The sequence below is a fragment of the Engraulis encrasicolus genome, chromosome 6 (genome assembly GCF_034702125.1).
Source record: "Engraulis encrasicolus isolate BLACKSEA-1 chromosome 6, IST_EnEncr_1.0, whole genome shotgun sequence".
Lineage (NCBI taxonomy): Eukaryota > Metazoa > Chordata > Actinopteri > Clupeiformes > Engraulidae > Engraulis > Engraulis encrasicolus.
Window position 1 is genome coordinate 15012671 of NC_085862.1, and position 14784 is coordinate 15027454.

The 14784-nt window shown below is 43.6% G+C and overlaps 1 protein-coding gene and 2 non-coding genes across 3 annotated transcripts; 2 read left to right on the forward strand and 1 right to left on the reverse strand.

The window, feature by feature from the left end:
• Nucleotides 1-560: 560 nt before the first annotated feature.
• ticam1 (TIR domain containing adaptor molecule 1) lies at nt 561-6151 on the forward strand. The gene is made up of 2 exons (XM_063200752.1): nt 561-629; nt 2094-6151. The coding sequence occupies exon 2, from the start codon at nt 2177-2179 to the stop codon at nt 4457-4459; it is 2283 nt and encodes a 760-aa protein (XP_063056822.1). The 5' UTR covers nt 561-629; nt 2094-2176; the 3' UTR covers nt 4460-6151.
• Nucleotides 6152-7940: 1789 nt separating this feature from the next.
• trnai-aau (transfer RNA isoleucine (anticodon AAU)) lies at nt 7941-8014 on the reverse strand. Its single transcript has one exon. It is a non-coding gene; the product is annotated as a tRNA-Ile (tRNA).
• Nucleotides 8015-8485: 471 nt separating this feature from the next.
• On the forward strand, nt 8486-8557 carry trnag-ucc (transfer RNA glycine (anticodon UCC)). The gene has a single exon. It is a non-coding gene; the product is annotated as a tRNA-Gly (tRNA).
• Nucleotides 8558-14784: the final 6227 nt, after the last annotated feature.

Sequence of the window (14784 nt, forward strand, 5' to 3'; positions counted from 1 at the left end):
TTTAACACACTGACATTAGGAAGGATTTTTCACAAATTTCGACGAGGACAATGGGGGGCACAACAACACAACATAAGCCAATCTAAGTGATGTTTTGTCTTGTAGTAGGCCACATTTACTACACGGTTTCACTTCTGTGTAAGACTGATTTATTCAAATAATGTAGTTATTGTCCACTCAAAAACAACAAAAAGGCAACAAGGGTAGGCTACAAATACAATGAATGAATGTTCAGGCTTATGGGGGCAGCTGTTTGATCCCATTCTATGCGGGACTCGTTTAGGCCTACTAAAGAGGAATGTTTGGGTCCCTCTGCTGGAGCAACTGTGTGTGTTATGAGGGTTGAGTAGTTGCGATGCCATGTTCTTATCACAGTGAGTCCACCACCATTCAGCCCAATATAAAACTTGATTGCACTAGACTGTTTTTTTCTTTGTTTTGCCATATGAGTGTATCTACAACATGCAGGGAGGTAAGGCATTACACTGTAGCAGGTTGAATCAGATTCGACCAAAATCATAACGCTTCCGTCTCCCTTTATTTGGGCATGATTTCCGAATGACGTCCCATCCAAGTACACGAAAAACACTTCCTGTGTATATGAGGACGCGTTTCTCCCAACTTCTCCGGTATGTAAATGGCTGTCTGTTTAGTGTTGTGTTTTGATTTCCCCCATGTATTGTACACTGATCGTATTTTCATAAGCAACAATTATATACTCCAAATAGATTTGCTTCTAGAGTACCCCATTCCTCACTTTCACCTTCTGTAGGCAGGCCTCTATCGAACAACGTTCTCACTCAAGTATTGAAAGCAGATAGTTCGACGTCTACATTGCGCATATCCTCTGTCTTCGAAGAAAGGGAATATTCCGGATATAATTTGATTATTTATTGGTTGATAATATCATGTGTCATATGCTGATGCAATCCCATATCCCATTTGTTGTTGTGTCAGTTGTTTTTGTGTGTATGGATATAATTGGGTGCACTTGCAAGCAGTGTCATTGTCATGCAGTAGAACTCAGTTGTAGTTCAAATGTTTGCCATGTAGGCCTAATAGACATCCTTTGGGTAACTATGAACATTTTCCTTTACTGAGTACAGTAGGCTAGGCCTATTTGAAATGACTTGGCATGTGCTATATGGTTAGAATAAGCCTATCAGAAGTTATTTCATCATATGGGCCTTCCATTGGATTCAGGTGCATTCAGTCACCTGGTGGAATCACATGGAAACAGAATGAAATAATAGTCTACTCCCACAATTCCTGTAGTTGAGAAAGTACGGTACCTACCTTTGCCCCTCTATTACTCTTCTTGAACACTAGCAATGTGGTTCCTTCCTGGCCAGCGGAATACACACTCAGTTACAAATCACACTCATACAGTAGCCTATACATTCCATGAAGGTGTTCGAGATGACAAGTTCAGTAGCATTTTTTATTATTATTATTATTTTCCTTTGAAAATATAATAAGGGGTTGCTTTAGTGTTTTCATGTCCAGTTCACAAAACACAGCTTTCCTGAAATAGAGTGTGTTATCTTGTGGGTTGTTGTGTAATTATCTTGCAATACAGCTGTGTTGAGATCACCTATATTGTACAATTAGTGTGGTGTTGCCTCGTGAATCACTCTCAGACTCGTTATGTTTTGCCTGACCATGCGTGCCACGTACCGTATAGTTTTCACTTTTCTTCATATATAACAAATTGCCTCTGAAATCGCATACACTTTTAACTCATTTGCATGGCTCGTAGCCCCGTAGTGCAGAGTTCCACCAGTGGAATGCTGTAATAGTCATTGAAAAGTGAACTACTGTAGTACTACAGGACTATGACATAACACAGGGCCTTTGGTAATGCACTAAGACTTGGACATTGCCATTCTGCTAACAGCAAATTTATAATGCCGTGTCTTAACAGGTTAAGTTACATACTTAGCACTTTATGACACATGAATGAAACATACTGTGAGTAAGTAACACATGCCACTGAACATGCACTCTGATATAGAACGCGCAATTTTGCGTGCTGCATTTGCACTTTTGCGCTGTTATGACACAACTCACACCATCATTGTTTTGTTTTGCAGCTTTGCAATGATGGCCTGGTGACATGTGCTGAGTAGACAGCCCGCTCATCCTAATGGGACAGTAAGGACTCCAATGTGGGTACATGGTTCTGGAGGCTGACCGCCCCAACACCATGGCAGACGAGGGCAGAGGGGAGAATGAGGAGCAGCAGAGAGCAGCAGAACAGACCAATGGGGTGAAAGGAGCAGCAGTGGAACTGGCCAATCGGGAGAAGAGCCCAGGTGTGGGCATCCAGGCCAAGAGTCTGGACGCGCAGGAGAATGGAACAGCTCTCCAGGCTACTACGGAGAGCCTCCAGGGAGATGCTGTGACTCTTCAAGACAACGGCGGCACAGGCCTACATACTACTGTCCCTGCTCTGCCATACGATGCTACCCCTCAGGAGCATGATGTGGTGGTAGGCCTAAAGTCCAACGGGCTGGACCTTCAAAGTAACATCACAAATCTCAAGGAGATCAGAGCGGACCTACAGGAGGCTTTCCGGATCATCCGGCACACGCCTGAAGAGAGGCTGATCAGCATCACGCTGAAGATGGACGAGTCCGGTGACAGCAGTGAGCAGCTGGTGCGGGCCATAGCCCTCGTGGCCCTCAGGAGGCCAGCGGACGCCCTGCGACAGCTGCAGGAGCTCACCACCGCAGGTTGCTGCATCGCCACCTACCTGTCCGGCCAGGTGAGAGCGAACCAGGGGCAGGTGGAGAACCTGAGGGTGGACTCTTTCCAGCTCCCCGAGCCAAAGTCGGCAGCGCTGCACGACCTGGCGAGGGTCTTCAACCTGCTGGTCCAGGAGCGGCTCTGCGATGCAGCCGTGCGAGACCAGGCGTACCAAGTGGCGCTGCTGGATTGCGCCAACCGGGGAGCGGAGAGCGGGCACACGTGCGACTCCAATCTAGACAAGCTCAAAGAGGAAGTAAATCGCGTCTGTGGGACGGAGATCAGCTGCCAGGCTTTGCCGCTCCTCTCCAACAGCCCTGGCCATCTTGTGCGCGGTTGCATCAGCCCCGGCTCCCTGCAGTACAGCAACCCCAGCTCCCTGCAGTCGTCCTCCAACAGCTCCTTACCCAGTCACCTGGAGATCAGCGCCCCACCTACTCAGCCTGCCAGGCCAAGTCCACACAGTAGCGACTCACATATAGGCGTCTCCTCCGCTGCTAGTACTACGAGGTTTGACAGTTTGTCGTCAGGAGCCCGCACTGGAGCAGCTGCTGCTCAACCGACAGGTGTCATGCCAGCACCTGTGCCTTCTCATCTTCCTGTTCCTGCTTCTGCTCCTCCTCAACCTCCTCTTGCTCCTGCTACTGACATACCTACCCAGTGCACAGCCGGTAAAGAGGGCACTCAACAGCTGGTGACCTCCGTGAGCACAGGTGTGGAGAGCCTCCGCTTGCCTCCTGATCCCTCTCCCCACGACTTCTCCCGCTGCAACAGCGCGCCCGAGGTTCCCTCCTCCTCCTTGGGTGACGAAGAGCCCAGCCCGGTGTTCTACTCGTTTGTGATCCTGCACGCCCCCGAGGACGCGGATCAGGCGGAGGAGCTGCGGACCACGCTGGAGGCCGCGACCTCAGGAACGGGCGCCACCTTCTCGGAAGACTTCGCCGTCCCGGGCCGGCCCACGCTCGCCTGTCTGGACGACGCCATCGACAACTCGGCCTTCACCGTGCTGCTGCTCACCAGGAACTTCACCTCACGCATGCAGGAAGTCCTCACGGACTCCGCCCTCATCAACTCTATCGATCATCGTCACAAGTACAACTCCGTCATCCCACTGCTGCCAAGCCAAAACCCGCTGCCTCAAGCAAGCATGCCCAAGGTGTTGAGGACCATCATCCCGCTGAAGGAGGGGGGCAGAAACTTCAGTGGCAACGCCCGCAAAGCCATCAGCCCTCAGAAGGTGGCCGTTCAGAAGAAGAAGTGGGAGCAGGAGCAGGAGGTGCGGCGGCAGGAGGAGAGGCGGAGGAAGATACAGCAGGATAACCGCAAGAGAGAGGAGGCGATCCGGCGAAGCCAGGAAGATGAGCTTCTATATCGGCAGAATTGGGAGCTATATCGGAGGCAGCAAAGCATGCCGAGGTTCAATCCTGCTCCCCCATTTCACCCACCAGCCTCCAGCCCTTCACCCCAATTTTACCCTCCTCCTGCGAGTGGGAGGGGAGCCCCGCCCTCGGCCCCATCCACACACTACCCACCACCCAACCCCGGGATGAGTTCTCCTTTTTGGGGGCCCCCACCCCAAGGGCAATCAATGCACATGCCCGGAAACATTAGCATCCATAATGCTCAGTGCATTATGATAGGGAACGACTCTACCATGACCATTGGAGACCCTGGGGTCATTCGCTTCAATGATGCCGATGATTATAACTGACTGATGGTCCGGTTCTCTTGACACGTGGTTCTAAATGCAATATAGGTACACAGGTTTGCAGTGCAATGTGCTGTGGTGACAATACAGGACTTATCACATATACTTTATGATTTGCAAAAGCATGAATTTGAGGTGAATTATGTTTTATGGCAAAAAAAAGCGTTCTGTACTGTCATGCAGTATGAACACCGGCTAATGTTCTCATACAGTAAGTACACTATATAACCAAAAGTATTCGTTAAACTGCCTTGACTCTGATACTGTATGAACTTAACTATCATCCCATTCCTAACCCATAGGATTCAATATGATATCGATCCACCTTTTGCAGCTATTAGTTTCAACTCATCTGGAAAGGCTGTCCACAAGGTTGTGTGTTTATAGGGATTTTTGTTTCAAGGAGGCCGCACCTTGCATAGTAGTGTTTTTTTTATTGCACAGACGCGTTTCGGCGTGTGCCTTCTTCAGTGTACGCTACTATGCAAGGTGCAGCCTCCTTTTTGAAACATTGAATTTGAAATTTGGGCCAGCACCCTCAGAGACTTAAATAATTAAGAGTGACACCTGCTCCAAGAAGAAAATTGATATTAGTCTTAGTCTCCACTCTAAGACCGGGGACAATCTTGCTGTGTGCCTAAAAGTACACATGCAACCGAATGCACATACTTGCTTATGGACAACCCGAGCACATTGCACGATACTGGAGGTATCATCATCTATGTCTTCATTTTGGTTGAATGTTATGATGGTGGTGAAAACTAATTTCCCTTTGGGGACAATAAGGCTATGTATCTATCTACTGTAGCTATAGACAGCGGGCTCTCAATGTTTTTTCCACCGTTATTTGACTCTACAGGAAACTCAACATGGAAGTTCGGAAGATCGCTCTTCGCAGTTTTGTTAATATTGCACCACAAGTGTCTGCGTACCTTATGTCAGGTGTGCCAAAGCACTTTTGGAAGAATGGTCAAAAACTACAAATACACTCCTCAACCTTGTGGACAGTCTTCACAGATGACTTGAAGCTGTAATAGATGGAGAAGGTGGGCCGATATATTTAACCTTCCAGTATGGGCTAGGAATGGGATGGCAGTTAAGTTTATGTGTGAGTCAAGACAAGTTAGCAAATACTTTTGGTTATATAGTGTATATTCAAACTGAAATGCTTGAAAATGTGACATTGTTGAAATCGACTGGCACGATATGATTAATACCTCGTTTTGGGCTGAGGAGATTAAACTGTAATAGTTTTTCAAGCAACACTGTATAGCATGTCTTTTTTTCTTGTTTTTTCCCCTCCACATTTGTTTTACTGCAGAACATGTTGGTTTTGTGAATGAAGCCAGTATGTTCCTCTATAAGGAAAAATTAACCTGGAAACGGAATTAATGCAGCATGTTTTTAATGAAATTGAGGAACCTGCTGCACAATGGTCACTTGTAATGCCACCGTCTGTACGTTTTCACACCTGTTATCTTTATAGTCATGCCAGCAATTGAGAGAGAGCCTTTACACCCAGTGAGGCACCCAGTGTGTGCATGTGTTGTGCTGTTTAGAGATGGTGTGATATCAGCGATACACTGCCTCAACCATTCTGCCTTTTGTGCCCAGGCTAGGAAGTGTAGCCATAATAAGGTCAAGGTCAAGCACATTGAAACAAAAAAGTGAAATATAAACCACAAGGTCTGCATATCTCATGTGTTTATTTAATGCATTAGTTTGCATATTACTTTGATGTTGCCATCTTTACTGAAACGTTTTAGTGTCAGCTAGAACAAAAATGTTCCCAGTCTTATTTGACAACGTAAACCCAAAAAAACCTAAATGCTTGTCCAGCAGTCATTATAGCTTGTTTTCTCTCTGATACTCGTGTATTCATACTGTATGAAGGGCTAATATTTCTGATAACCGTAAGGATCACATTTTTATGAACATGTTTTTTTTATTGTGGGATAATACAATTACCGGTAATTGTGCTATTAATCGGTTTACTAAGAGTAAAGCAGGATTGCTTGAAATAGTGATCTTTCTGGGACCAAATTGACCCACATGCAACCAGAATGTATTTGCATTTCCGCTTTTGGCTGAACCAGGTGTCGCCCATGCCTGAGCCGTAGGCCCCACTCTGGTTGTCCCATAGCCTTGCAATGATAGAAAACTGGCAGTGAGTTGCCAATAAGGACACTGGCACGTTCAGCATTATGAATTACAGGTTTTGACTGAGTCCAAAACAAATGGACTTCCACATTTATCAAGCATACATTTTGGAAGATGGCTGTAAAGTTATGACGATACCAGCAGACATATTTTTAGTAGTTTAATAATGTTAATGTTTTTCATGTTTTAAGACCTATGAGGGTAGAGGTTTGATCATTTATTATCTGTTCATCAACATTTTCCCGTAGTGCTGTCACTACTCTGTCAGTAGCCTATGTGCAGTGTTGCACTATTTAGGGAAAATCGTACAAAAATCTTGTACAAATAAATAAACAAATACAAATATAGGGGCCTACAAGATAAAAAATAGTTTTAGTCTCAATGAATGAATGAATGAATGAAAATCTTTATTGCCCCAAAGGGAATGTGTCAGACAATTGCCTTTAGGAGCCATATCACAAATACTTGGATACATAGACAATTACAACGGTAAAATAATAGAAGACTGCAACACTGTTAATGCTTCCAGTGCTTTATTTGCACGACGTTTAGGACCCAGGTTGCACTTGAAAAAGGACGAAGGTCCAACACGTTGTGCAAATAAATCACTGGGAGCGTTAACAGAGTTGCGGACTTCTATTATTTACTTCAGTTACTTTGTTTTGTCCGCCACCTGTACCACTGATGTGCGCGCAGTCTCTACCTTCTTGAATTACAACGGTACACAAAGACAAGCCTAGAAAACATACAGAAGCCAGAGTAGATTAAAATAAAATACAGGCAAAATATAATAAGCATTATGAAAAATTAAATATTTAGACCTCTGTAGGCAATAGGCATATTATATTAAAGTTAACTTGTCTGAACAGGCCATTTTGGAAACTGGGTCACACATTTCAAACGAGACAGTAATACCACAAGATGTTATGTTACCAAAAAAGTGCTTGTGAAGAGGTCAACAGCATGTTTTCAAAGGTTAAATGAATGGGTGCTGCGTTGGTTTTCGGACCAATTCTAACCAGGCCTAAGGCAAAATGTGAGCAACATGTACTTGGTTACTGTAATGTCTATGAAACAAATCCTTAAATTGCCATATCCCTACAAATGAAATTGTTTTGCAGAAAAAAAAACCAAGAAGCTATATAATGTAGACCTCATTTTAGGGGTTACAGTAGGGCTATTTAGAAGGGGAAAAACACACGAGGAAGAAGCTGTCCAAAATTATCCCGCACATTGATCGATGTCTTGCCAGTTGCCACCATGTAACAGTTGGACCTGTGGCCTATTACTGAATCTAATGTTTATGATGGAGGAAAATATTTATTGGCCAGTACGGGGATCGAACCCGCGACCTTGGCGTTATTAGCACCACGCTCTAACCAACTGAGCTAACCGGCCATATTGCATTATGGGAAATCTCGACCTCAAACCACGCACGCGACATCCGATCAGTATCACACTGACAAATATAATTAATTAGCCTGTTGCAACACCATCTACAAAATAACTCCGATCCTGTTTTACCCAACGCTTCGTTATTACAATCTGATCACCCACCCCGCCCACTGTTAGCCATGCAGTTCCAATACGTGAAGAAATTCTGTCTAATCGAAGGGGCATTATGCCTACTTCAACTCATATATAACTTTCGTTTTAGACTATGTGTTTATGGTGTGGTTATTATTGGAGACACGTTTCTTGCATGTAGATGATTAGGCCTACTGAGACAATGCCACAATTTGCCCATAAAGTTTGCCAACCTTTGACGCACGAGCGAGGTGAAGCACGAACAATACACCAGAAGTGGTACGGTGTTTCAATCTCAATCTTCACGGATTTTTTTTCTGTTACAAATCCCCGGATGAGCACGCGTTGGTGGTATAGTGGTGAGCATAGCTGCCTTCCAAGCAGTTGACCCGGGTTCGATTCCCGGCCAACGCAGCTCCTTTTTTCAAAGAATCATCAAAGACACTTGTGTCAGAGAGACTACAGGGATGCATGAAACACTGCACTAGAAGAGTGGTGTAGAAGTACAATTGAAGAGTTCAGATGCAAAACCCCCTAACTCCAATTCTGAAGACCTGCACTTTTATATTTTTTAGAGAATCCCGTTGTTGGTTTGGTTTACATTCATATACTTGATAATACATATAAATAGATATATTACATAAATAAAATAAAAAATATGTATATATAAAGTATATTTTGATAGCTTTGTATTAAATAAAAATTATAAGATTATTTTCTGAAATGGCACTTAGGGGATTTTGCATCTGAACCCGTCAATTGCTCTTCTACCATAGTCAAGTGGAAGTAATTAAGTACTCAAAATGTCTTGAACTTGAGCATTGCAACTAGACTCAAGTACAAAAGTGCAAGTACTATAGTATTTAAAACATGACCATGTTCTAAAAGTAAAAGCACAACAAAAGTCCCTGCTGTGCAAGTTACGTCTAAAATCTTTAGAATCTAAGAGCCCAGATGCATCATTCTCATAGGGTTCTCATAAAAAGGTTAACTTAAAGGGTTTACTTTCCATAAACTACTTACCGGTACATAAAAAATCTATTGGGGTAAAATAATTAAATTCATCGTAAGTATGTAGTGAAGTAAAAGTGGAAATAATAGGAAAAGAATACTACAACTACTCCAACAAACACTGCATTTTAGTAAGCTTAATTAAGCAGAGTATTGAAATAGTTCTACTTCGTTACTATACTCTGCCATCTAAAACACATTTTTTTTTTATCTTACTGTCACTAAACCAAAGGACATGGTTTCAGCAGTCCATATCCTTAGCAGGGGCATCGCCAAACCAATTTTACAGAGGCATGTATCTGGGTATTGATCTGCTGTTTCACCCCAAAAAATACAACCTTGGTCCCTTGGAATTTATCTCAAGTTTAGCATGCCATGGATAATCTACAGAATACGCACAACATTGCACACATGCACTACTTAAAGGGACACTGTGTGAGATTTTTCGTTGTTTATTTCCAGAATTCATGCTGCCCATTCACTAATGTTACCTTTTTCATGAATACTTACCACCACCATCAAATTCTAAGTATTCATTATGACCGGAAAAATTGCACTTTTCATACATGAAAAGGGGGATCTTCTCCATGCTCCGCCATTTTGAATTACCAAAAATAGCCATTTTTAGGTGCAAAAATGACTCTCCTTGGACTATACTAGAAAATGTTTGTTTATTACTTAGTAAACCTTCATGTAAATATCAAATTTGGCGATAGCCAACCCAGTTTCAATGAGCAGCATAGTTGCAGTACCTTTTTTGACCATTTCCTGCACAGTGTCCCTTTAAGCAACTTAAATCTCTCTGCACTGTCATAACAATGCTGTCATGATATAGTCATTTCAACAAAGAGTGAATGGGCTGGCAGGCCCATCTGCGCAAAGAGGCAACTAAAATAATTGAAGTAAGAAATAATAAGTCTAGTTGAGGCAAGATAGTATGGCAAGATAGTAAAGATACCTTACTTAAAACCTTCATTGCTGTTTCATATATGGCTGATTTGAATGGTTCCTCTATAAAAGTTTACTAAAAAAGTTTAGTTTACATGGTTATTCAAAGATCCAGAAAATAACCCAATGCCATTGTATATAGCCTATATTTTAGGTATACTTTAGTTAAGTTTGTTTTTAAAGGTACACTGTGCAAGATTTTTTGTTGTTGTTTATTTCCAGAATTTCCAGAGTTACCACCACCATCCAATTCTGAGTATTCATTATGACTGGAAAAATTGCACTTTTCATACATGAAAAGGGGGATCTTCTCCATGGTCTGCCATTTTGAATTTCCAGAAATAGCTATTTTTAGCTGCAAAAATGACTGTACTTGGGCCATACTAGAAAATATTAGTTTATTACTTAGTAAACTTTCAAAGCTCAAATTTGGCATCAGGCAGCCCATTTTCAATGAGCAGCATAGTTGCAGTACCTTTTTTGACCATTTCCTGCACAGTGTACCTTTAATGAATAACCTCAAACACAAAAAAATGTTGATACCCTTCTGTGTTCATTACATGCCCTGTTGAGGTGGGATGTCGGGGCTTCGTGGGCTCCTCAACAGTTCGCCTGCTTCGAGACATTGGCTGCGCAGGAGCAGGGAACCGGAAAGCCATCAAGGAGTTAGCGCAGGAGGCAGAGAGGGGCAGCTTCTGGTTATGGCTAAGGAGGAGAGATAAAGGGTGGGGGCAGAACACCTAGGGCATCAGCAGGGGTTGGCAGGGAGAGATCCCTGCCATCGCTCCACCACCATGTCGATGTCCTGGGGTTAAAGGAGCGAAACATCAATGACTGGTGGTCCCCAGCTGATGACCCGTTCCAGCCTATAGGTGTATAGGGGAACACACTTGCATAGAGTGCACTGGTGGAGGTGCGTCAGGCAGCAATGCCCAGCAGGAATACCAACATCCTGTATCTTCAAATGTGCCCCTGTATAGTATTAGATCAGCTGACGCCACTGATTCTTAATCTGGTTGTCTTTGATGAGATCATGATAAACAAATTTGTTTTACACTGTGTCAAGCATGTGTGGTAGTAAACAAGTGAGTAGTACAAATAAATATGTCCCATGCTTACAGTCAAGTTGCGTCTGTGATCCATCTTTTTTCAACAAAATTAAAACGACTAAATGAGCATCCTCCACGATAGGTAATACATACTTTTTCCAGGGGTTGTACGGCTAATCTGGAGCACAATTAAGTTTAAAGCTGTGTAGCAATTGACTGCAAAAAGTAGGTGATGCCTTTGCACTATTCACCTCAGCATCTGCTTACCCCTCTCCATCAGTTTACATGGCCAATCACTTTGTTTGTGAGTTGCTGCTGTTCCCAAACTCTCCCATTTTCTTATAGTATACAGTACGCAGAGAGCTTCATGGAAAGGGTTTCCCATAGCTGAGCATCTGCGTCCAAGCCATACATCATCAAATGCAATTCAAAGCATCAGATAGAGTAAAGCACACGCCACAGTGCACTCTACTCACATAGTAGAGAGGTCCATTGAGTTCAGATGCTGTCTTCAGCCTCCTCCACGTCATCGTAGACATCTTCTTCTCCAATATCCTGCATTTCCATCGCCTGACCACCAGGGGTCAGCGCTCCTCCTCTGCTCCTCAGCTTGAGCCAGATCACTACAGCCACCTCCCCCAGCAGCACACAGCCCAGCAGTGGACCGTACACTCTGTAGAACGGAGAGTGCACCCCAAACGGATCCCTGTACTGAAGGCGGATACTCCCCTCATAACAAACCGGCCCACTTGCCAAGACTCTCCAAGTGTACACTCCACTGTCCTCTGCTGTGAGGTTGAAGATGTTCAGAGACGTGCTGGAGTTGAAGACAGTCACTCTGCCCACCAGATCCTCAGGCATACGCACATCACTCACACCATAGAAACGGGCCATTTTTTGTCCATAAATTCTGTAATCAGCATCTGTGAACGTAGACCTTTCTGACGGAACCACTGGACCCTAAGCAAAGCCTCAGAGTCGTTTACATGCGCATCCATAGGGACACTTTCACTTTGAGAAAACATCACAGTTACAGGGGAGAATTCAAGACAAACTGAGAGCGAAATAACATTGACGTGAAAGTGAAAATGTCCGCAGCTATACAGTATATCACGAAAGTGAATACACCCCTCACAGTTTTGCAGATTTTTGAGTATATCTTTTCATAGGAAAGCATTACAGAAATGTAACGTTGACACAATGATTAGTGACCTTTTAACAACATATTTAACCGCTTACATTTCTTGTTCACTCAGAAAAAAACAAAATACAGCCATTAATGTTTGAACATGTACTCACAAAAGTACGAAACGAAATGAAAAGGGATGACAAGGGAGGTCATCAGTGTGCGTTTCAACCTCTCTTTGCATTGAACTTTTACATTTTAAGTCTGCATCGGGCTTAAATAGATCGGTGTGAGATTTGAATGCAATCCTATGGGATCTGCTTCAGTAGTCACAGTGCATGTTGACATGCATGTTTCTTTTAGGTGTATTTCAGATTACCAATGTTGACAGCATTCATGCATCCCCAAACCATGTCAGTCCCACTACCATGCTTGGCTTTTGATAGGATACACTTTTTTTTAAACTCACTTGTTTACCACCACACATGCTTGACACCATCTAAAGTATATTTGTTTATCTTGGTCTCTTCAGATCACACGACATGGTTCCAGTGATCCATATCCTTGGTCTGTTCATCTTTCTTGAGACCAAGATAAACAAATTTGCTTTAGATGGTGTCAAGCATGTGTGGTGGTAAACAAGTGAGTTTTACAAAAAAGGTGTATCCTCTCAATAGCCAAGCATGGTAATGGGACTGACATGGTTTGGGGATGCATGAATGCTGTCAACATTGGCAATCTGAAATACACCTAAAAGAAACATGCATGTCAACATGCACTGTGACTACTGAAGCAGATCATGATATTCTCCATAGGATTGCATTCAAATCTCACAGCAATCTATTTAAGCCAGATGCAGACTCAAAATGTAAAAGTTCAATGCAAAGAAAGGTTGAAACGCACACTGATGACCTCCCTTGTCATCCCTTTTCATTTCGTTTCATTTCGAGACGATTCGAGCCAACACAGCCCCTTCTCTACCGGATTTTAATCTGGGGTGTACTCACTTTTGTGAGTACATGTTCAAACATTAATGGCTGTATTTTGTTTTTTTCTGAGTGAACAAGAAATGTAAGTGGTTAAATATGTTGCTAAAAGGTCACTAATCATTGTGTCAAAGTTACATTTCTGTAATGCTTTCCTATGAAAAGATATACTCAAAAATCTGCAAAACTGTGAGGGGTGTATTCACTTTCGTGATATACTGTACATCCCTGTATGTTGCTGGGACACAGAGGGAATGTTGAGGGAATAGTCTCCAGCCTGGCTGCCGTTCAGCATGTACATCACTTTCGGAGGCCAGGTCTGGTTGCTGCTGATTCTGACATATCCAGTTGGTGTTTTCCAGCGCACTTCTTCTGAAAGATTTCTTCTGAAAGTGCAGGGAAGAGTGACACTCTCCTTCTCATGAGTAACGATAACTGGGGGAATATATTCGAGCAATTGCTGTTTAGCCTGTTGGCATTGACCTCTTCTCCACATCGTACATAAGAACTTGTTAAATGGGTCACTGTACATAAACCCAGAAAGCGTGACCATGGAGGTGTTGGTGTCCACCTGCAGTGTGTTAATCAGGTGTGGCATGAGGGGCTCCAGAGAGGAGCTGGTGTCCAGGGCCAGAGTGAAATGTCTCTCATGATATGCATACAGCTCTAGACTGCTGCCATTCACCAGAGCAGAACCAAACTCACACAGCACAGCATTGCCATCTCTAACAAACACAACACCATCCTCTCTAGATATGTCCACACCACCTTCTTCACAGACAGTGAGGCGTTTGATGACGCTTTCTACTGAGCTATTTTTTTCTCTCCTCCCCTCCACTCTGTAGTCTCCACTTTGTGACATGGTGAGGCTGTTAAATATAAAACTGGAACTCTCTCCAGGGCAGGTAATGTCATAGCCGTCTAGTTGTGGGCTGTCTGGCTGTGAGCAGTTGACCAGAAGCATATCTCCATCTTCGTAAATCCTGTACATCATGCTGTCATTGGCCCCACGAAAATCACCTAATTCAGCAACTCCTCCTTTAGTCCCGAATGTAAGAAAGGGATCTGGACTGAGGTGGACCGCAGAGACGAAAACCAATAGGATAAATGTCCTCGTGCACTCTGACCTCTCCATAATAAGGCACCGTGTCTGACTCCAGTCTGACTGTTTCGAGTGTGACAGACTGTGCAAGAACTTCAACTGGCCTTTTATTTAGACGCAGAGAGTGTGTGTGTGTGTGTGTGTTTGGGTGGGTGCCGTTGAGCGTCCGGGAACATGAAATGATAATGTCAATTGAGATAATAGACGTAGACCATGGGTCATTCACTCGTGGATGTTACGTGGAGGTTATCAAACGCCCAACAGTGGACTTAGGCCTATGTAGAAAACGTGAAACGTTCAGGCCTATGTAATAGAACATAAAACAAAACCCCAACACGTTAGACCTACATGATAATACAAATCCTATCCTGGGGCACAAAAGTTTCGCATTCGAAATCCTTCACACTATAGACAAAAAT

Coding starts and splice junctions, on each gene's coding strand:
- ticam1 (XM_063200752.1), top strand. CDS start 2,177: ATGGTTCTGGAGGCTGACCGCCCCAACACCATGGCAGACGAGGGCAGA.